This window comes from Eleutherodactylus coqui, chromosome 4 (genome assembly GCF_035609145.1).
Source record: "Eleutherodactylus coqui strain aEleCoq1 chromosome 4, aEleCoq1.hap1, whole genome shotgun sequence".
Taxonomy (NCBI): domain Eukaryota; kingdom Metazoa; phylum Chordata; class Amphibia; order Anura; family Eleutherodactylidae; genus Eleutherodactylus; species Eleutherodactylus coqui.
This window is the reverse complement of record NC_089840.1, coordinates 225716333-225740149: the sequence shown is the minus strand read 5'-3', so window position 1 is coordinate 225740149 and position 23817 is coordinate 225716333. Positions and strand designations below refer to the sequence as shown.

The window sequence follows — 23817 nt, the reverse complement described above, 5'->3', positions numbered from 1 at the left end:
GCCAAAAGCAGGGTCTCACAGGCCAATATGATATTACAGAAATAATCAAATGTTATATCATTCAAGACCTCTGGAGGGTCAAAAATAAAAAGTTTAAAAAAAGGTAAAAAATATATTTTTAAAAAAATATCAAAACTCCACCTTTCCCCCATTACTATGTTAAAAAAATCCTCACAAATTTGGTATTGCCCATGTAAAAAAGTTAATACATGGTATTGCCCATGTAAAAGAGTCAGTTTAACATAATATTCATACCGCATGGTGGACACCTTAAAATTTTTTTAAAGACATGCCAGAATTGCAAATTTTCTTAATCTTACCTCTAAAAAAGAAAAAGAACAAGAAGGGATCAAAATGTTGTATGTTCCAAAAAATGGGATGTATGAAGAATAAAGCTCATTCCACAAAATACAAACCCTTGTAGAGTTATGTTGATGGAAAAAAATAAAAACACTTTAGCTCTTACAAAGCAGCGACACAAAATTGAATCTGTTTTTTTTTTAAAGTGTTTTTAGTCTGCACAAGAAACCAAAGTGTAAAAAACTGTATAACCTTGACATGGATGGAATTGTACTGACCCAGAGAATAATGTTACTCTTTGTTTATTCTGCATGTCGAATGTTGTAAAAATGAAATTCCAAAAACAATGGCAGAATTTTTTCCAAAATCCCCCCCCCCCCTTCAAATTAATAAAAGTAACTCCATACATTATATGTGCCCCAAAATGATGCTATTAAAAAATACAACTTGTCCCACAAAAACAAGCCCCATACGGCTACATTGACAGCAAAATATTATTGTTGTGGCTGTAGGAATGTGATGATAAAAAACCTGAAAAGTTGCTTTGTGATTAGGGCGTAAATTGTCCCATAATTAAGGAGTTAAATAAAAACATAGCATAAAATATTGATGGCAGAAAAAGACCACATAGTCCACATGGCTATTGATACTAATACACTATTAGGTGGGCGGTCTCAGGGGACATTTCATTGACTCTAATTTTATGGCCATTAGAAATCATAAAAAATAATGTGTTCCTATAATTAAAGGGGTATTCCCATCTTTTACAGTGATGGCATATCGCTACAACAGGCCATCGGTGGCGTTCCAACCTGAGGACCCTTCACTGTCTCTTTATTATCCCTCCCAGCCACAAGCTCTGCAGGGAACTGCAACACAACTCCATTTATTTGTATGGGTCTGTGCTGTACTTTGCTGCTCTGCCGAAGCTGCTGCGGTCCGGGAAAAACTTTGCAGGGGCGTAACAACGCTAAACCAGGATTGTGGCCCCTTTTGTCCCCAAAATCGGCGGAGGTCCCAGAGGTTACACCAGGGGCGTAACTATAGAGGATGCAGGGGATGCGGTTGCACCCGAGCCCAGGAGCCTTAGGGGGCCCATAAGGCCTCTCTTCTCCATATAGGGATCCCAGTACTATAAATAAAGCATTATAGTTGGGGGCCCTGTTACTGGTTTTGCATTGGGGCGTGGGAGCTTCAAGTTACGCCTTTGGGTCACACCCAGACTAATCATAAACTGATGGCCTAGCCCAGTAATATGCCATCACTTATTGATATGGGAATACCCTTGCAGCTGTGCCGGAGTGTCGGGTTCTGCACAGACAAGGTCTGATCTGGTACTTATGTGTCTTCAGTACAGTCATGCAAACTGCATTGTTACATGGTCGGAATAGATAATGAGAAAGTAGGAGTGAAGAGATGGCTACATTTCTTCCTTTCCTAGTGTAAGCAAGGAGAAGAGAAATATTTCTTGGTTACAGGAATGTATTCTATAGTAAAACGATGTAACCAACTGAGAAGCTATATGACGTTCGTTAATTAAATCACACCCAGCTTGATTGGCAGTGCTGAGAATTTCACTACGGAGACCTTCATACCATCCAATTCATCTACAGTGGATGGATACCTTTTCCACATCTTTGCTCAGCTGTTTGAGGAAGCTAGTTTAACATGAGGACAACAGCTGCAACATACAAAGTCATTTGAGTAGATTAGCAGCTTATTTTAGCGGCTGCTGAAGTGTAAATGACAAAGGGTCTGGATTCTGTTTTGTAAAGAGTTGGCCTCTGGTTGGCACTAATAGCTGTGGTTCACTTCTGCTTTGACGATAGGCAGCTTTAGATTTGTAGATCGGTATGCTATGGGGAACAGTTCACTGTTGATATGGTGCAGATATTTATTTAGCATTTACTATAAATCCTACATATTTTCTACAAAGTTGGGGTTTCACGGGCGGAACAACTTGCACCAAATTTTTTTGAAGGGTTATCCACGACAGAGATAATTAAGAAAGTAACAGTTAAGCAAATGCTACCGGATATATCTAAAAGGGGTGTTCAACTTTGCACAGCTCAGTTTAAATGCATGACATTTTACTAATAGTTGGGTGTCCTTCTGCTGAAATATGTAAGATCTTTTGATCATTGCTTATGATTAGTGTTGAGTAAACCGAAAGAGTCGAACACTGTTTCGGCTTGATCGTGGCTAAAATTTCTGAGCGAACCTGAACCTCGAACAGTTTGTCATGGCCAAACCCACTAAGGCCGGCTGCACATGGACCAGTCGGATTCCTCATGCGGGATCCTGCAGCAGAATCCGCCTCTGTGCCCGGCCGGTGACCCCCGCTTACCTGTCCGCAGTCGCAGATTATGCCGTGCTGTAGCTAGGTGAAGACGTGGATCCTGCGACCTTTCCGCAACGATGATTGCGGAAGGGCTATGGGTCGGATGGCTTCCATTGACTTCAATGGAAGCCGTCTGCACGCGGAATCCGCCTTAAAATAGAGCATGATGCGATTTTTTTTTTTTCCCCCTTGAGCTGAGAATCGCTATTGACTTCCACTCGTCAGGAGAAAAAACACCTTTTCCATAGCATGCCATGGGCGGTGTTTGCTGCAGAATCCGGAGGTGGGCGTCCCCTCCGCATTCCATAATGCAAATTCGGCTGTGTGCAGGCAGCCTAAATGTTTTTCTTCTTCTTCTACGTCTCCTTTTTCTTAGTAAATTTATGCAGTATGCAACTACAAGTGATTATTATAAACAAGAAACCCAGAAGTTGTTGTTGAAGAAGCAGTTGAAGAGGAAGAAGTTGCTTTATGGCTCTTAGACTGGTTATACACCAGTTTTAGGGGTGAAGTTCCGATTTGGTTCGAAGTCATTCGGATCACACTTTTTGCTGATGTTTGGCGAACCAACTGAAGTTTTCAAAAGTTTACTCAAAACTACTTGCAATGGTTATCCTTGAAGCTCCCCTACAGTTTGGGTAAAACAATACAGTCCCTGGTGTCAATAGCTTTCAATAGACGTTTTTGACAACTCAATCTAAGGATTACCTTCTATAGGACAAACATGACGTATCATGGAGTTTTTATGTCTACTGTAGGTTGGGCCCTGAGAGTTCAGTCCAAAACTTCCACTATGTATATCCAGAAATCTGGGCATGCAACTATATATCCAGTGCACATTTCCTGTTGCAAGTACATGTTCTTATGGAATAATGTAGGATTCTGTCCAAGGTGATGTTGGTGAATTATACTGTGCACAATGATACTCCAAAGATAGCTGCCCTCAGCATACGAGCTAAAGAGCCTGGTTTGAATTCCATCCGACCAAAATCCCCACCGGAAAATTGTGGTTTTGTAGTGATTTCATTTAATGTTTGGAAATTGTGTTAATAGTAAACCGAGATAAATTTGATGAGTGAATTACGGAATCTTCAGTTTATGCCAATCATGGCAACATGAAAACAAATGGTCAGTGGGTGTTCATTTTGCATGTTCCTTTATTGGATAAAAGCTGCTTTTTGGCAACTTCATATTTCAACATCATATAATTAATGAGGCAACATCTTGAATTTTAGTTGATGATCCACAAATAAAGTCAAGACAAATGCTCAATTGTATCAGATGGCAATCTAAATAAATAGGAGCAGTTATTGACTCCACAAGTGAACAATTGTCCCCTTAGATTGAGTTTTTGTATGCATTTATTTAGGCTTCCTGCAGTTGCTTGTAGGTTTTAACCCTTTGCAATCCATTTTTGGATTCAGGGTTTCCTAGGGGGCTTTCTCTTTCTGCCATTATACAATGGTGCCATCTGCTGGCTAGAGCCAGTACTGCAGTATATGACATGATGGAGAGGCCCCCAACAACAGATTGGGCAGTAATATACAGTAAGAATACCCTGCCGGACGTCCTCCAACATCGGAGCTGTACAACCTTCAATCAGAATGTCTTTAGACGTCAGACAGGGGATTGGAAAGGGTTAATAAAAGCTGTAAGACAAATCTCATCCAAAATCTATCATCAGTATTTGCTCAGAAGATGCTCATTGATGGGAGTCATGATGAGAACTTTCCGCTTATGTTCCCTGTTGGAACTGTTTTGGCTCTGCTTTAAGTGGTGGGAGAAACTGTCCAGCAACCTGAGGGGGCTATCAGAAGATTTCAGTACTCAATGGGGTTTTTAAAGTAGTTGTTCACTTTGTTAAAAAGGGTCTTAGGTTACTTTTACATGGGCCAATTGTTTTTCCTGTGCTTTCAGACGGGAGTGATAGCTATTCAGTAAACGGAGGCCAAGCACACTGGAGATCTTTCGGCCACCCACCTCTATCAACTGTGGACAGGCAGTCGTTCAAAGACTAACGACTGCCTGTTTATACTGAGCGAGAAGTTGACTAGCGACTATTGAGCGATTTCTTGCCCCGCACCCTGTCGGATCCCACATTAACATGGGACAACCATCACTTAAAATCCCTAGTTTGAGCAATTTTCCAACTCATAGTTGGCCCATGTAAAAGTACCCTTACAAAAAAAAAAAAGGTATCTCATTGCTGGAACCTCCAATAATCAACTTTAGCCAACATCAGAACCTGAAACACCACCACAGGGCAAATGTAAAGAGATTGTTCTGAGTTAGTAAACATGCCTACTCTGACCACCTTTCCATAGGGTTGTTTGTAGTATTGCAGCTCAGCTTCATTGAAATTAATGGGAACTGAGCTGCAATACCAGACACAAGACCGGGTGGCACTGTGTTTGATAGTAAGAAGCCATTTGTTTCCCTATGCCTAGAGAATCTCTTTAAAGGGGTTGTCCCGCGAAACAAAGTGGGGGTATACACTTCTGTATGGCCATATTAATGCACTTTGTAATATACATTGTGCATTAATTATGAGCCATACAGAAGTTATTCACTTACCTGTTCCGTTGCTAGCGTCCTCGTCTCCATGGTGCCGTCTAATTTTCAGCGTCTAATCGCCCAATTAGACGCGCTTGCGCAGTCCGGTCTTCTCCGTGTTGAATGGGGCCGCTCGTGCTGGAGAGCTGCTCCTCGTAGCTCCGCCCCGTCACGTGTGCCGATTCCAGCCAATCAGGAGGCTGGAATCGGCAATGGACCGCACAGAAGACCTGCGGTCCACCGAGGGTGAAGATCCCGGCGGCCATCTTCGCATGGTAAGTAAGAAGTCACCGGAGCGCGGGGATTCGGGTAAGTACTATCCGGTTTTTTTTTTCAACACATGCATCGGGTTTGTCTCGCGCCGAACGGGGGGGCTATTGAAAAAAAACAAAACCCGTTTCGGCGCGGGACAACCCCTTTAAGCGTTACATTGACTTCCTTGGAAATAAGTGGGATGTCATTGTAATGTACAGACATGTAGAGTCAGATCTTGACACCAGGTAGAGGAAGTTTTAGAGAATGTTTCCTTTCTCCCTTGTGTTGGGATTCGCTCCAGTTTTTAAAGATATCTAGGAGATCGGGTTCTATTCAGATTTTTATTTCAGTTTTCTTGTATAATGAACTTGATGAAATGTATTTCCCATACAAACAGCTGTACAGCACATACTAGGGTCATTTTTGGTGAGTGACATAATGTAGTGAATGTTGACATCTACCCAATTTGAGCCGGCATGAGGTAATGGCTTCTCCTAACAGTCTATGAAACGCATTCCTGGCTAATCTCTCCATTGAAGCTGTATATCAGGGCTCTGTACAGGAATTTTCCGCGGTATTCCTGTTAATCTTCTATTAACCACAGAAGCAAACCCCAAGTGCAGAATGTCAGGAACATGTCAGCGTCACTTAGAAAAGATTAAACTCTGACTTTAACTTCAAGTATGTTATCACATAGAACAACAATGCAGAAGAAGATGCTTGTGACGTATATGCTTGCCAGATTCTTCTTAGTACTTTTAGTTATAGTTCTATGTAAAACTATATGCCCCCTTTCTGATGTCATTTATAACTGTATTCTGTACATGTATGAGTAGATAATACATGGCAATGTGCAACTAAGGTGACCTAGATGAAGTGGGAGACAATGACGGCTGTTTTATAAAGCTGCCTAGGAAGCTGCAGTTAATCAAGTCAGTTGTGGTCTGTACTTCTTCAACAATTGGCAAGCAGTGTTTGCATGAGTTTTACCAATTTCGCATATACAAGAGGATTTTCCATGTTCTCAGCAGAAGTTGTAGTTTTTCCAGCCTGACTTAATGATTTAGGACATGATTTTCGCAGAATGCTGTGGTCCCTAAAAGGGGTCAAAGTGACTAATAACAAATAGCAAGAATAAACTTAAGTGTTTCCGCCCATAGAATCGCTATCTTTTCTCCTTAGGGAGAGCACCTAGACGGTGCTCAAAAGGCCAAATTATGCTCCTCTGGGTAATATGCAAATAAAGGAGATGGCATCCTACCTCCACAGTGCCACCTATTGGAAGCCAGCATTCCTTCAAGTCAATGTTAGACTCTTTATACAAGCCTTGTAACATTCCCGGTCATTGTTACAAGGCTTGTATAAAGAGTCTAACTTTGACTTCCAATAGGTGGTACTGTGGAGGTTTTGTTCCATCTCCTTTATTAGCCCGTAGAATAGTACATCATGTAGTTGCATGTGAATAGTCTCAAGAACGTCAATGAACATGCTAGCAAAAGATCACTAAAAGAGAAGGTATTTTACTGATACAGGGGCAAGTTAAAGGGGTTGTCTCGCGGCAGCAAGTGGGTCTATACACTTCTGTATGGCCATATTAATGCACTTTGTAATGTACATCGTGCATTAAATATGAGCCATACAGAAGTTATTGCACTTACCTGCTCCGTTGCTGGCGTCCTCGTCTCCATGGATCCCTCTAAAATCGCTGGCAGCTTGCTTTTTTAGACGCGCTTGCGCAGTCCGTTCTTCTCCTTTCAGCACGAGCCGCTTCAGTGTGCTCCCCGCTACAGCTCTTCTGCGCATGCGCAGACGAGCTGTCACTGCTCGGGAGCGCGCTGGAGCAGCCATTCTGTACCATCCTCTGTTAGAGGAAGGTGCAGAGCCGCCCAGCTGTCCCGAGAAGCCGCCCAGCTGTCCCGCCGTCCTGCCGCCCAGGTAAGTGATGGGCCGGGGGGGCTGCCGCTGCGCCGGGGGGGGGCTGTCGCTGTGATGGGGGCGCTGTCGCTTGATGGGGGGGGCTGCCGCTGTGATGGGGGCGCTGTCGCTTGATGGGGGGGGGCTGCCGCTGTGATGGGGGCGCTGTCGCTTGATGGGGGGGGCTGCCGCTGTGATGGGGGCGCTGTCGCTTGATGGGGGGGGGCTGCCGCTGTGATGGGGGCGCTGTCGCTTGATGGGGGGGGCTGCCGCTGTGATGGGGGCGCTGTCGCTTGATGGGGGGGGCTGCCGCTGTGATGGGGGCGCTGTCGCTTGATGGGGGGGGCTGCCGCTGTGATGGGGGCACTGTCGCTTGATGGGGGGGGCTGTCGCTGTGATGGGGGCGCTGTCGCTTGATGGGGGGGCTGCCGCTGTGATGGGGGCGCTGTCGCTTGATGGGGGGGCTACCGCTATGATGGGGGTGCTGTCGCTTGATGGGGGGGGCTGCCACTGTGATGGGGGGGCTGCCGCTGTGATGGGGGCGCTGCCGCTGTGATGGGGGCGCTGTCGCTTGATGGGGGGGTCTGCCGCTGCGATGGGGGCGCTGTCGCTTGATGGGGGGGCTGCCGCTGCGATGGGGGGGCTGCCGCTGCGATGGGGGGGGGGGCTGCGCCGGTTACCTGCTGCCTGGCGGTGGGTGACTGGTTGGCCGTGTTCACTCCAGGGGTCCGGTCGGCGGCTGCGGGGCGTCTGGTTGTCAGGGAGACACAGCTGGTAGCGTCTCGGGAGCGTGCACGTCGGGCTACAGCAAGCGATGGGAAAAGAGCCGGCGGCCATCTTGGGAAAATTTTTATAAGTTGCTGAAACGCTGGAACGGTAAGTACAAACCAGCTAGAAAAGTCATTTACAGGGGGGCTTAGTAATGTATGCTTAATTAGGGGGACTGGGCAATAAAAAAAAATCCACTCCTGCCTCGAGACATCTCCTTTAAGGTACCAGTTCCCAGCAGGGTGTAGTCAGGCAACAAGTCACATAGGTGCAAAAGACTGACAAACTTTCCCTCGTACCTATCATTCATTTGCATGGTCTCATAGCCCTAAAATTGTCTGAAGTCTTGCTACTTCAGTATCCCAGGGCTTGATGGTAATAGGCATCAGGTGTAGCTAAACCTTAGTGTATTGGAAATAGGGAATATTTATATGTTCATTTTATCATAATCTTTCCTGAGCACCAGTGTCCGGAACTGTACACAGTATTCCATGTGAGGCCTGGCAAGTGCCTTATATAGTGGAAGAATAATATTTTCGTCCCACGCCCCTATACCTCTTTTAATGCACCTCAAGACTTTATTAGCTTTTGCAGCAGCTGACTGGCATTGGTTACTCCAGTTTAGTCTACTATCCACTAGTACCCACAGGTCTTTTTCCATATCAGTTTTCCCTAGCAGTGCCCCATTTAGTGTATATTGGTGACATCCGTTCCTCCTGCCCATGTGCATAATCTTACATTTATCAACATTAAACTTCATTTGCCATTTTTCTGCCCAAGCCCCCAGCTTATTTATCTAGGTCCGTTTGTAGCCGTACATTGTCCTCTCTTGTATTAACTATCTTGTATAATTTTGTATAATCTGCAAATATTGATATTTTACTGTGCATCCCCTCTATCAGGTCGTTGATAAATATATTGAACAGAATGGGGCCTAATACTGAGCCCTGTGGCACCCCACCAGCATCGGCGGCCCAATCAATTGTTCAGACCTGGAAAGCTGCTTTAACTTTACTATATGACAATTACTTCTGTCTGATCTGTGAGATGACCGTTGCCAAATCTCTAGGGCAATCTTCCACAACCTGACCAGAAGTTCCCCAGAAGATAGCAGCAAGAGGGAAGGAACAATTATTTCAGCCTCAAGATTCTAGGCATGGTGGCGGACAAAGCGGTCACCTAATAATTAGTTAGAATTGTGAGATGCTTTACTAGCCCCTACACAAAGTTTCTTTGATGTAAGAATATAAAGATTTTTTTCATGAACTCCCCAGTGATATAATGAATGGGATTGGGAACCACTGTTCTATGCACCCGTCTATGTTCAGGGGAGAATTCTGAATAGTAGGGGAGCTGAAATTATACAAAATGGCCTCCAGTCCAATGCAAATAGTAATTTTAGCATTGTTGTTTTATCTTTTAGAATGGCTTCACTCCACTGTACATGGCAGCACAGGAAAACCACTTGGAAGTTGTGAAATTTTTGCTAGACAATGGAGCAAGTCAAAGTCTTGCAACAGAGGTAAGCGTTGTCAGGAGGTCAGACGGCTCCTGCTTTCTTTCTATGGCATGATAAGATGATTCAAAGTCCCTATGCCATCAGCAAACATGCTCTGCTAATTATATGCCCTCTCTATGTTCTGTTTATCTATGTATTAGAATTTGAGGAGCTGTTTTTAAATATAATTTACTGTAAATCCTTCATTATACAAGGTTATTCAAAGAGAAATAGCAGATTTGGGGATTTACTTACAAACAAACTACAAAAGACAGGTACACAATCCACACATACAGTAAGTTCCAGAAGTGATGTGAGGATTGTGTACTTGTCTTTTGTAGTTTGTTTGTAAGTAAAACCCCAATTCTCCTCCTCCTTTTTGAATAACCCCATATTAGGCCTCCCTCACACAGGCATTTTTTCAGCGTGTAACTCTGCGTTTTCAGTGCTGCGCAACGCTGCCATTCGTTTTAATAGGGCTTGTCAGACAAGCGTTAAAATGCAGCACTTTTAATGCTGTGGTTTTAAAGCGGTCTGTTCTATTTTTGCCCGTTTCAGCATTTTTAAACGCTGTGTGTCGTCCATTGAAATGAATTGAAACTTGGCATCACGTTTTAAAAGCCCTACCACAAAAATATGCCCTAGCTTATTCAATGAATGGCTGTTATTGGTGCATCGAGCGCGGACTCTGATTGGCTGAGCCAGCACTCAAGAACCAATCAGAGCAGTCTCTTGCTGGAGGTGGGGTTTTCAATCCCCGTTACCAGCAATCGATGCTCTGTCGGTCCTGACAACTGCACGAAGCCTGCAAGAACGCCGGAGAGCAGCAGGAGGGACCAGGACAGGTATTGATTTTTTTTTCATGCCCCCTTGGCTATGTTTTATGCTGTGCTGAAAATGCTGCCAAAACGCATGCCAACGCTGCTGAAACCACAGTAAAAACAGAGTTGAAAGCGCAGCGTTTTTGCAAACGCCTGTGTAAGGCCCATTTAGACGGGACGAATGTCGAGCAAACGATGCCCGACACTCGTCCCCGCACATACTAGCTCCCATGCTGCTGCACGGCAGAGAGTATCGCTGGCTCACAGCAGGGAGGCTGGAGGAGATTTCTCTCCTTGTGCTCCCCTGCCCCTCTGCATTGACTTAACAGCATAAACGATGGACGATGAGCTGATTGCTGATCACTCAGTGTAAATAGTGGCCGTTCAGTATTGAACAGCCACTATGTTAAAGGGGTTGTCCCGCGCCGAAACGGGTTTTTTTTTTTTTCAACCCCCCCCCCGTTCGGCGCGAGACAACCCCGATGCAGGGACCTAAAGAAAGCTTACCGGAGCGCTTACCTTAATCCCCGCGCTCCGGTGACTTCAATACTTACCGGTGAAGATGGCCGCCGGAATCCTCTTCCTCCGTGGACCGCAGCTCTTCTGTGCGGTCCATTGCCGATTCCAGCCTCCTGATTGGCTGGAATCGGCACGTGACGGGGCGGAGCTACACGGAGCTGGCATTCTGCACGAGCGGCTCCATTGAAGAGAGCAGAAGACCAGGACTGCGCAAGCGCGGCTAATTTGGCCATCGGAAGGCGAAAATTAGTCGGCTCCATGGGAACGAGGACGCTAGCAACGGAGCAGGTAAGTAAAAAACTTTTTATAACTTCTGTATGGCTCATAATTAATGCACAATGTATATTACAAAGTGCATTAATATGGCCATACAGAAGTGTATAGACCCACTTGCTGCCGCGGGACAACCCCTTTAAGTCAATGGAGAGGGTCGGGGGAGCGTGAGGAGAGTAATCTTCTACAGTCACCCTGCCCCCCTGCAGGAGCATGGGAGCAAGTGTATGCAGGGACAAGTGTCGGGCATCATTTGCCGAACATTCGTCCCATCTAAATGGACCCTTAAAGTTTACTGCAAAACTCATAATATATTAGTTATTGCCTGAATATTAAACTGACTGAATGTTAAAGAGCCACTACAGTGAATTTATTTTTTCATTCATTATGTAAGTAGCCACCCCAGCATATAAAAGACAGCTAGTATTATGTTATTCCTTTTTATCTGAAGGCCCCTGTCACACAGTTATAATGAAGGAGATGACCGTTCATCTTCCTGACTGTATACTTGAGCTCTGCAGTTTATTTAGGTGAATATAGAAGGTAATAAAAATAATTCATGTCCTCCCACAAGCAGAGACTAGTACAGGCTATAGCTGCTGATGTGATGCTGTGCTTGGTGCATCATGGGATTGATGGCATAGAATAGTGAATGAGAATACTGGGAGAAATCTGTAGATCAAGATAGTGCCTGATAAACATCAGACAGGAGGCTGCACTGCATGGAAGTGAGTGTAATAGACATAGCAGACATCCAGATTGTGAGGGGTGAAGAGATAGAAAAATGTGTTTTTGCCGGAGTGGCCTTTTAAGCAGTAGAGATACTAAGTATATGAATATTTAATAAAAGGGTATGGATTCTGTCCTGGCTACCTCTTCTTTACATGATACATTTCCAGTGTTGTTTGCTCTTGGGCAGTTTCCTTCTTAAGTTGAAATAAACTCATTTGCTCCCTCAGGATGGGTTTACACCTTTGGCAGTTGCCCTTCAACAGGGTCATGACCAAGTGGTTTCTCTTCTTCTTGAAAACGACACAAAAGGAAAAGTCCGCCTGCCGGCTCTACACATTGCTGCGCGGAAGGACGACACAAAAGCAGCAGCTCTTCTCTTGCAGAATGACCACAATGCCGATGTGGAATCCAAGGTTTGTTGGGTTTATGTGGACTTTATAGACACAATAGATTGCATGTTGTAACAAATTCCAATGTCTTCCAGACAAGCATCTCCCAAAGAAGCATTGCAAGCCCTTCCTTGCGTTAATCTTACTGTATATCTCCATTGCTTCCACCCTACATATCATTTTGTTTACATAGTCATTCTGTTCTCAATATTTATGGGCACAATTTTAAGTTGCCAGTTAAGTTAATTTCTTATGATCTACTTTTACTTTGTGCAGTGCATGTGCCAACACAATCTGCTTACAGGAATGTCTGCGCCTCTTAAATGCAAAAAGTTTATTATAGGAAACCCATACATAATTGTAAAGGGAAAGCACCAGTATCGCAGACATGATTAGCAATCATAGCGGAGCTATAAAATGCAGAAGCCAACTACGGCTATAGAAGCTTCTGAGCCTTCATAACAAGCAAGTTGGACCATCAAAAATATATTTTATATGCCAAATAGGTCTTTCATTTCTTTAGAAATATTCTGCCTATTACACAATTCTAGTACTTCACATACTGGTTTGAATAACTGAGCACCGCAGTACATATTCCCTTAGTTTTAATCGTGAAGGATTCTAAAAGAACTGATTTATTGTCATTGACTTCGAATATGATCTACCATCGAAATATGGTTTCATGTAACTTTGATATGTCAAGATTAAAAGTAACAGCAATAGATTTTTTTGCAACGTAGAGCCAGGCCTTCGAACAGCTAAACCTAAGGCAAACGAATATTTGGTGGGACCACCCTTTGGTTTCAGAACGGCATCAATTTTTCTATGTATACTTGCACAGACTCAGGGATTTTGTAGGATTATAGCTATAGTTAGCTAGTTATACCAAACAGGTGATAATGATCATCATTTCCATATGTAGGTTGAAAGATAGTCCTTAACTGAAACAGAGACGGCTATGTAGGAAGCTTAAAACTGGGCGAGGAACAGCCAAACTCTGGATCAAAGGTGATGTTGTGGAAGACAGTTTCATGTCATATATCTTACACCATGGTAAGACTGAGCACAGCAAGCAGACAAGGTAGTTCTACTGCATCAGCAAGGCAAAGATTTCAAAGCAGACTGGGGTTTCAAGATGTGCTCTTCAAGCTCTTTTGAAGAATCATAAAAGTCAGGCAATGTTGAGGACTGTAGATGCAGTGGTAGCCAAGGAAACTTAGTGCAGCAAATGAAAGACATATTATGCTTCCCTTCCAAATTGGAAAAGGTCCAGCAGTACCATCAGCTCAAAACTGGCAGAAGCCAATGGGACCCAGATACACTCATTTACTGTTTGGGGACTTCTGTCCAGAAGTGGCCTTCATGGAAAAATTACAGTCAAAAAGCCACACCTTTGATGTATAAACAAGGCCAAGCAACTCAACTATGTACGAAAACATAGGAACTGGGGTGTAAAAAATGGCAGCAGGTGCTCTGGAGTGAAGAGTCAAAATGTGAAATATTTGGGTGTAACAGAAGGCGGTTTGTTCGCTGAGGGGCTGGAGAGCGGTACAATAATGAGTGTCTGCAGGTAGCAGTGAAGGATGGTGGAGAGCAATACAATAAGGAGTGTCTGCAGGCAGCAGTGAAGGATGGTGGAGAGCAGTACAATAATGAGTGTCTGCAGGCAGCAGTGAAGGATGGTGGAGAGCAGTACAATAAGGAGTGTCTGCAGGCAACAGTGAAGCATGGTGGAGAGCGGTACAATAATGAGTGTCTGCAGGCAGCAGTGAAGGATAATGGAGAGCGGTACAATAATGAGTGTCTGCAGGCAGCAGTGAAGGTTCATGGAGGTTTCTTGCAGGTTTGGGCTGCATTTTAGCAAATGGAGTTAGAGATTTGGTGAGGATTAATGGTGCCCTCAATGCTCAGGAGAAACAGGCAGATACTTCTCTATCATGCAATATCATCAGAGAGGTGTCTGATTTACTCAAAAATTGTTCTGCAGCAGGACAACCCTAAACATACAGCTAATGTCATTAGCAACTCTCTTCAATGTAAAGAACAAGGAGTCCTGGAAGTGATGATATGGCCCCACAGAACCCTGATCTCAACATTTTTGAGTCTATCTGGGATTACATGGAGAAACAGAAGGACTTCAACAAGCATACAACCACAGATGATTGTTAGTTCTCCAAAATGTTTGGAACAACCTCCCTGCCAAGTTCCTTTTAAAACTGTGTGCAAGTGTATCTAGAAGAATCAATGCCATTTTGAAGACAAAGGGCGATCACACCAAATATTGATCTGATTTAGATCTAGATTTTTGTTCATTCACTTTGTATTTTGTTAATTGACAAAAACAAACTATTAACACTTCAATTTTTGAAAGTATTTTTACTTTGCCACATTTTACACACCTGCCTAAAACTTTTGCACAGTCCTGTAGTTGTATCTCTTTTTAATAAAAGGGGGATCTCGGTATATTATACCTAGGTTTCTCTATAACCCTTGACCTGTCACAAACCTACCATCAATTTTTTTTTACTCCATAATTGAGATGAGCGCTATTATCACCCTCTGGTTGTCCTACTACTCAGAAATATCTAGATGTTTTGGGTAGACAACCTCAATGTGTGCAACTCCATGATTAACGGGACCTTGTCACAAGCTCCATGCTGCCTGAACAACAGGCACATGAAGTCTGAAAAGGCTTGTTTTATTTTCAAATGCTGAGGCTTTTCAGAGAAAACAAGCGCTTAAAAAGCAGCCAGGAACAGGGAGAAGAGTCACAAGAGTGTTGCCCCTCTGGATTCTCCCTGCTTAGAAAAGCTAGACAGGCCTCTCCCTATATATAAATGTAGGAAACACAAAATAAAAGTAGGTCCTGCACTTCTTATAAGGAGCAAAATAGAAAAATTATTTGTAAGACTTACTTGAAGAGGCGGTCTCCTCCCTGGAGATTCCCCTATTTGGAAATACAGCCATAATCATAGTTTCCTCAGCAGAGGGCTCCTCTAAGGGAAGTCCAAGCGGCTTATGAGTCAAGTCAGTTTCATCCCCAGATGTGGAGATCTTGGGTACAGGGTTCTCCTGCCTTGCTTGATCACCAGGACCAGTTCAAACTTTGTAAAAAGACCTGCTCCATTCTCATTGCCTTGGCCTACAAAATGTTTCACCCAAGGTCTTCACAAATTTTGATCTGGTCCTGGTGATCAAGCAAGAACCCTGTAACTGTTCACCTGAAGTCTTCTCATCTGGGAAAGAGACTCCATTTACACATAAGCCGTGTGGACTTCCCTTGGAGGAACCCTCTGCGGAGGAAACTAAGATTATGGCTAACATTTCCATATAGGGGTGTCTCCAGGGCGGAGACCTCCTCTCCAAGAAAGTCTTCCAAATAATTGTTCTGAAAACACTCGGTTTTGCTCTTTTTAATAAGCACAGGACCTACTTTCATTTTGTGTTCTCTATTGTTATTCCCGAACACCATATACAAGAAGGGGGAGACACCTGTCAAACGCGCCAACCCAATGACTGTTCTTATTCCCAGCTTCATGTGTTTTCTCTAGAAAACTGCGGCATTTCAGAATAAAACCTATCTCCGTGTAATGTGGATTCCTTCCTAGACTTCATGTTGACCATGGCTTCGTTAGCATGAAGCTACTGTCTGGTTTTCTTTAATGTGGATGCAATTTTGTGATAAGGCACCACCTTAACGTGTGCTGTAATGTACCATCCTAATTGACCCATTTTGTTCCATGATCCATTTTCCTTAGATGGTAACTCAATCTCTAAACAATGCTTTTAATAAAATATTGCTAGCACCATAGGAACATGCCAACTATTTGTGTAGATTTCTTATTAATCAAGTATAATGCCGCACCTTAATAATTTGCGGGCCATATAACGTGTGCCTTCACCTGCATGATAAGGTATGCAGAATTACTTGCTAACACGGATTTTGAATCTATAACTCCAGTTCTGTGCCTGCCTTGTGATCACCCCACATCCCATACTATGATCATTCATGAAGTCTTTGTCATCCATATCATCACTGGTGGACTAACCATTCATTCTTTTCCCCCTTCTTTGCTTCCCAATGTGTAAACCTAGGTGATGGTGAATAGGACAACAGAGGTATATATGTACACGCAGTCACTTGCTCATACCTTAGCACTGCTGCTGCTTTTTCCTTATCTTCTTTGTGTTGCCTCCTATGTAGTATTGATTTGCTTTAGACTATAAGGTAGCATGTGCTATAGGAGGCAATACTGTAAACTGGGCTGTCTGCAGTAAAGAACCATAACGGAGCGACAAATTATCAGCATGTCACATAGCGTTTGTGACATCTCGTAAATATTTTATTGGCTTGGTCCTGAGCTGCACGCGGTCCTGACACACTGCTTCCTAGACTGTTTTTTCTATTAGGCTTTTCTGCATGACACTTGCACTTCTCTGGTGTCAGCAAACCGGTGATCTCTAGATCGGAATTTTGCAGACCCTCACTTATGAAGCCCTCTACCAGCTAGCATGGCTACAATGTTTGCTACTTCTTTACAAAATTGCATCTAGTTTATTAGAGACATTGTTTGAAGGATGAATCGAAGACTGATTGCATGTTATTAGTCTGAAGACTCTAATAAGCAGAAGATGACCTAGTGGAAATGATCGATGATACAATGGCATTTTTAGATGGGAGACCTAAGGCAAAAAGTTGAGTGGAGTCACTTTTTTAAATTAAATATCATGGTATGTACATAGTCAAGGATTAACCACGAAAGGGTAAAAGGCAGTGGTATCCAGCCTATGCCTCTATAGTTGCAGTTTTACACAGAAAGGGGGGCACTGGTTGGAGACCACAAAGCCAAAAGACAATATGTACAGTAGAGGGTCATGACATGTAGTCTGCCATAATTCAGATAGCCGGTGGTGATCTGGGACATTATGGCCCATCAACACAGAAGAAATATGCCTAAGGCCTCAAGGCGGGTCAGATTTTGCGTGTGGGAGCCCACACCGGAATCGGACGCTGCCGGCGGCCGAGGACCCTGCATATCTATGCGGGCAGACGACGGCGTCCGCACGGACCTCTGTACTTCCGTGTTTTCTGTACTGCGGATGGTCCACACGGCTTGCCGTCGGACTTGCACAGTACAGATTTTTTTTTAAACCTCCTGTTTTCCTGCGGGATCCGCTGCCCGTCTGTGTGCGGACCACGGATCAGACTGCTTCCATTGACTTCAATGGAAGACGTCCGTGCAGGAACCGCACTGAAATGGAGCATGCTGCGATTTGTTTCCAGGACCAAAAGGTCCACAAAACAAATCTGAATGCTTTAATTCATTTGTGGACGCCCAAGCTTACCTATGGGCAGTTTCATTTGTGGATTCAGCAAATCAATTTCCTGAGTGGATTCAATCAAATTCACCCATGGACATTGGGCCATGAATCTCTTATTTTCCATCTATATAGATAAATACACCACATGGGAACCTTGTATATACTATGAGGGTCACTCCAAAACTAATGCCTCCTATCTTATGTTGGCACACAATGTAAGAAGTGGATGCTGGCACTATGGCAATAAAGTTTGAACCTTTCCACCAATATCCAGCATATTTTATTGCCATGCAGCAAAGGGACGGCGATTAACAGGAAGGTCCATATAAAGCGAAGTTGTGTAATTGAATTTCTCCATGCAGAAAAAAATGGCACCCATCAACACTTTTACAGAGACCAAACAATTAGCAGAGTGAAGCGGTGAGTAACGTATTTCAGTAGTGGTGACGGCAATGTGAAAGAGAGTCGTTTTCTGGATGGCCATGAACAACTCTGGGAACCGTGAAATGACGTGCATCTCGATCCGCTTATCCACTTGAATCGGCGGATCATTGTTTCCAACACGTTGAAGAAGATATTCAGTTCCTTATGCAGTTCCCTTGTTATAGTGTGCCGATTCGTGTGGATGAGCTGATAAGACACTCTACATTACGGGATGTGACAGCTGTGCACGGACGTCCAAGATGCTGCATGTCTTTCCCATTGCTGTTGCCGCTGTTGAAACAAGCCACCCACCGCCTCACTGTGCTAACATCCACTGTTCGGTCTCTGTAAATGTTCAGCAAGTGTCAATGGGTGCCATTTTTTCGGCATGGAGGAATACAATTGCACACCTTTGGCTTCAGAAGCACTTTCATGCCAGACACCATTTTTCTCAGGCTGTCCCTCTGCTTTCCATCTGTCACATGGCAACGCAATTTACTAGATATTGAGGGAATGGTTCAAACTTTATGGCTACCTGAATAAAGACATAATTTTAATCTCCTCGGCCCCAATGCAAAATAGTGAAAGGGAGCCTCACCTACCATGTGCCATTTAGAATATTTGGGGTGTAGCGGGGCTTTAGGCCCCCTCAACAGTAGGGCTTGTGTGTGATTAATAGCTATGCACCCCTTAGTACTACTGAACTGCCTACAGATGGTGTTTCACAAGATATACTATATTTACCTATATATGCCAAATAGTCTGTTGTTCTAGTGCATGAAGAAAAGCTACTGTTCTCCCGAATTATGCCAGAGATCATTAAAGCAGACTTCCCTTTTATACTGGTATAGAAAGTGACACGTAATTAAAGGGGTTGTGCCAATGACACTACCCCTGTTCATATGCCCATTAGGGCATACGAATGTAATAGAGTGGGATTCCCCACTCAGGACCCCCTCTGTGAGCTTAAGCACAGAGCCTGCAAAAGCAGTTCCCATTTATGCAAGCTTTAAGCCCTCCTTGTATTACAGGACGGTCTGAATGACCATCTTGTAATACTGCTAACTACTTCAGAGGAAATTCCTGGTTGACCATCGCTTCCTTCGGCTGTTTGACAGGGGTACCGGGAGCAGGATCTGGGGTAATCAGCTGTTTTCCTCCCATGCGATTGTATTCGGAAATGGGTGAAAGCTCAACCTCTTTGAATATAATTTAATGAAAATATTTCTAATTTCTTAACCAAGCATTATTTCCTATAGAGGTTAATCAATTGTATCATAAAAAAGTTGGGCAGTTTTTGTAATAGTAAGATCTTACTTGTAGGCTTTGAATGCAAACCAGCATTCTTGACATTCAAAGATCTGTCCTGGTCATGCATTGATCGTACATGTGAGACTGAAGTGACCAGGACCCACAAGACCGAATTATTCAGATCAGAGTACCCTGATCTGATATTAATGACCTGTTTTAAGGATTGTTCATCAATATCCAACCCCTATAAATTACATATGAGTCACTGTAATCTTTTAGCTTCGGTATCCGTTTTTGCTGTATGTTCTGATCACATATAATTGGACTGGCCCACAAAATTTCAGTAGATCTTCTGATGGACCCAAACAATGATCCCAAAGGTACAGGAAAGGATAACTCTGTTTGGAGGGGACTTTGGAGCCAATCACTTGCCCCCAGGGTCTATGCCCTATAGTTTTGAGTAACATTTAACCTATTACATATTATTGGTGATATGTCCTGCACGTACAATGATAACAATAAAGATTGTTGTGCAGTTAGAAAAATACAAGCACATATTCTGTATAGATGGGAATGCCAGGAGTCGGATCCCCAATTCTTCCATTGATCAGCTGTTTGAAGAAGCTGCTTTGCTCTGGTGAGCGTTGTGATCTCTTCCTTGGCTTGTGACATCACTTACATTTGACACTTAACCTTTGTGCAGTTTGGTCCGATTCAAATGAATAGGACTGAGCTGCAATACCAGGCACCGCCACTATGACTTGAACGAGGCTGAAAAGGCCATTGCGCTTTCCCAAGGGATCTTGTTCCTTCAAACAGCTGATAGGTAAAGGCCTATTTAGACACAACGATTACCGCTCAAAAGATGTCTTTTGAGCAATAATCGTTGAGTGACTTTAAGAGCGAGGTGATTGCTCAAACATTGAGCGATCACCTTGCGCTCCGAGTGGGGGATGCAGAAGACAAGCAGGGCCGCTTGTCTTCTGCATCCAGGTATTCCCTGCTTGGAGCACCCGGCTGTTATACAGCTGAGCAGAGTATGCAGAACACAGCTGGACCACTGTGTTCTTCATACCCCAGCTGTTCACAGAGCGCTCAGCTGGAATACAGCTGTGCGCTCCAAGCGTGGTATGCAGAACACAGCTGGACCGCTGTGTTCTTCATACCCTGGCTGTGTTGAGGGAGCGGGATACAGCTGAAACAATAGTATCAGCTGTATCCCGCTGTAAACTCCTGATAAAGCTGATTGACAACAATCAGCGACTGGTTAACGAAAACTGCACAATGTCAGTGAGTTACACACTAGGATTATCGCTCAAAAGACGGGTTTTGAGCGAATTTTGAGTGATAATCGTTGTGTCCAAATGGGCCTTTAGTCCTGGAAAATGTGCTTGCATTTACCAATGAACTAGAAATCATATGTAATCCTCCTTGTGCCAGGCTGTAGAGGGATCATGGATGGTACAATAGGCCGTCATTAATGTTCACAGCTTAAATGCTCAACTCCAAAGGGTCAAATGCAGCAGAAAGAAGAATATTGATCAGATTACTGCTAATGTTCCGTGTGTGTCAATAGGTTTTGAATGTTATTGCCTTCGCTTTTGATGCTGCCTACATGAATGACATTGCTAACATTGACCAATGCACAGAATTCACATTGCTCTTGTTTGGTCTTTCCAGAGTGGCTTTACACCCCTCCACATAGCTGCACATTATGGGAACATTAATGTGGCAACTTTGCTCATAAGTCGGGGCGCAGCTGTGGACTTCACTGCCAGAGTAAGTCAACAATCAAGTACTAAATTATTTACAGATTATTATACTGTTATTGATCATAATAAAGATCAAAATTTGTATTTTACTACCTAAACTTCCATTTTTTTTCATAAAACACTCCAATCTAAGGGTGTGCATATAATGGAGGCTGTCCATATGGCTGTTATGGGGCTTCTGGAGAGAAGAGGCCCAGTTCTGCCTGGAATTAGGTATATATGCAAGACTCTCCAGAAGAGTCTGTTAACAAATAATGTAAATGGGGATAAACACCATACAGAAGTATTGCAGTATATAGTACTAGCGAACAAATGATCACAAGTTCAAGTCCCCTAAGGGGACAAAAGTAATTGTTAAAGTAACTTTTTTTTTTTTAAACTTTGTCTTTATTAAGCGGGTCTGGACAAACATGTAACATTACAATATTTTTGCAGGTTCTTTTTTCCGTATCAGTCTTGGTTGTCCCAGCCTGCATTTTTTATATTATTTATATTAAACTAAACAAAGTAAAACAAAACATTGAAATAGGCAGATTATACTCATGAAATCTAACCTTTGACCCATTTTGACCACGGATATTTTTGGTCTACTGACCTGTATGTTGAGGATCTTCAAAGTTTTCGGAGGCCCCGCAGGCTATGGCACGATTTGTAGATCACCCTAAATTGGTATGTCTCCCATTGCTATCTGTTCCTGGAACCAGCAGGTGTAGTAGAAGCAGTTTCTCAATTTGTCTTTTACCCTTTCTGGTAATAATTGAATGAAGCTCCCCCAGGTTTCAAAGAAGGTTTGTACCTTCTTTTCTTTGAAAAGTGAGGTTTCCGCCCAATCCATCTGGAACAGGAACGCTAGCTTGTCCAGGAACAGTCTGAATGGGGGCCCTGATGGTTGTATCCATGTTTGTAAAATGGCTTTTAATCCCGCTGCTGCTATGAAGTGCAGTAGTTTTCTAACGCCTCTCGAGCAGTGGTAAACTTCAGAGTCTAAGTAGCCAAATATTGCCCATGTTGGTTCTTGTGGGCAGAAATTTGTCAGGTGCGTTTTTGTGTATTCTCCTATCCGTGTCCAGAAGTCCTGTATTGGGGGGCATGTCCATAGGTTGTGATATAAGTTTGCATATGGCGCCTGGCACTTGAGGCAGTTTGGGGTGTCGTAAGTTCCTATTTGAAATCCCCTACTTGGGGTTATGTATGATCTGTGGGCAATTTGCAGTCTCATCTCCAGAAATCTGGCTGCCGGTAAGTATCTGTGTGCTGAGGTCAGAGACTTCATTATCAATGTTGGTGTGAAATCAGGGTTGTCCCTGGCCCACTTACCAACCCCCGAATCAATGTCATCTTGCTCCCTCATATTTCTTATTATCCTGTACAGCTTGGAGATCATTCCCTGTGGGCCTGTTTTCCTAGCCGCCCATATGTCATTTGCTTGTACCCAGTCAGGTTCTCGAAGTCGTGGTATAAGTTCTGTGATGTAGTGTCTGACTTGAAGGTATGAAAATAGTGGGATTTGGATCTCAGGGTATTTTTGTTTCATTTCGTCATATGTTAGGATTCGTTTTTCCTCTGTGTGCAGCAGTTTGTCTATTGTGTGTATTCCTTTGGTCTCCCATTCCGTGAATATATTATGGGGATTACCGTCTTGAAAGTTGGGGTTGTTCATTATCGACAGGTATGGCGATACTTGAGGTGATGTTTGGTTATCTTTGCGCAGTTTATTCCATGTTTTCCAGGCCGTTAATATCAGGGGGTTCTTTTTGATTTTTCCTGGGAGTTCTACGTATGGGCAGTGGAGGATGTTCTGGAGTCGTGTTGGGCCGGCCATTTCTTGTTCGAGTGGTTTGTTTGTGAAGTGTGACTTGGAATGAATCCAGTCATGAATGATTCGTGTTTGTGCCGCTAGGTTGTAGTCTCGTATGTTGGGTAAGTTGGTTCCTCCGTTCTCTCTGTGTTTATGTAATATTTTGAGCGCGATGCGTGGTCTTTTCCCTCCCCATATGAATCTCCTGTACAGATAGTTTATTTTCTTTATGTCTTTTAGTTTTAGGAATATGGGTAGTGAGTGTAGGATGTATAATAGACGTGGAAATTCTATCATTTTTAATAGGCTCACCCTTCCCAGAAAAGAAATCGTGAAGTTTTTCCATGTGCTTAGGGTCGCTTCTAATTTTTTGATATGGGGATCTATGTTTGTGTTATATAATTTGGAGGGTTTTCTTGTGATTTGTACTCCCAAGTATTGTATTGCGTGTTTTTCCCACTTAAATGGATACTGCATTGCCCATGGGGGTTTGGCCTGTCCCCTAAGAAGTAAAGCCTCTGTTTTGTCTAGGTTTAAAGTGTAACCCGAGAGTTTGCCGATTTTTTCCACATCCTGTAATAGGGGTGTTAGTGTTTCCCTAGGGTTGTCTATCACCAGTAAGAGATCGTCTGCAAATGCTTCTACTTTTATCTTTGTCCCTCCGCATATGGCTCCTGTAAATAGCGTTGTTTGTGTCAAGTATCTAAGCAGTGGATCTATTGATAGATTAAACAGCAGTGGTGAAAGGGGGCAGCCTTGTCTAGCCCCTCTAAATAGGTCTATGTTGGGAGTATTAAGGCCGTTGACTGTGAGAGTCGTGATGGCCCCTGTGTGCATTGTGTCTATATAGTTCATAAAAATCTGTCCAAAGCCTCTTTTTTCCAGCAA

The 23817-nt window shown here is 43.5% G+C and overlaps 1 protein-coding gene across 6 annotated transcripts in view; it reads left to right on the top strand.

Annotated features, from left to right (window-relative positions):
• ANK3 (ankyrin 3) overlaps nucleotides 1–23817 on the top strand; it is a 331375-nt gene that overhangs the window by 113911 nt on the left and 193647 nt on the right. For 4 of the 6 annotated variants that reach the window (XM_066600799.1, XM_066600801.1, XM_066600798.1 and 1 more), the window contains exons 5-7: nucleotides 9555–9653; nucleotides 12202–12387; nucleotides 21040–21138. In XM_066600799.1, the coding sequence (XP_066456896.1) occupies nucleotides 9555–9653; nucleotides 12202–12387; nucleotides 21040–21138 (384 nt within the window). Of the gene's footprint in view, nucleotides 1–9554; nucleotides 9654–12201; nucleotides 12388–16458; nucleotides 16483–21039; nucleotides 21139–23817 lie in introns of all 6 variants that reach the window. The other 2 variants (XM_066600797.1, XM_066600795.1) reach the window with 1 other exon arrangement.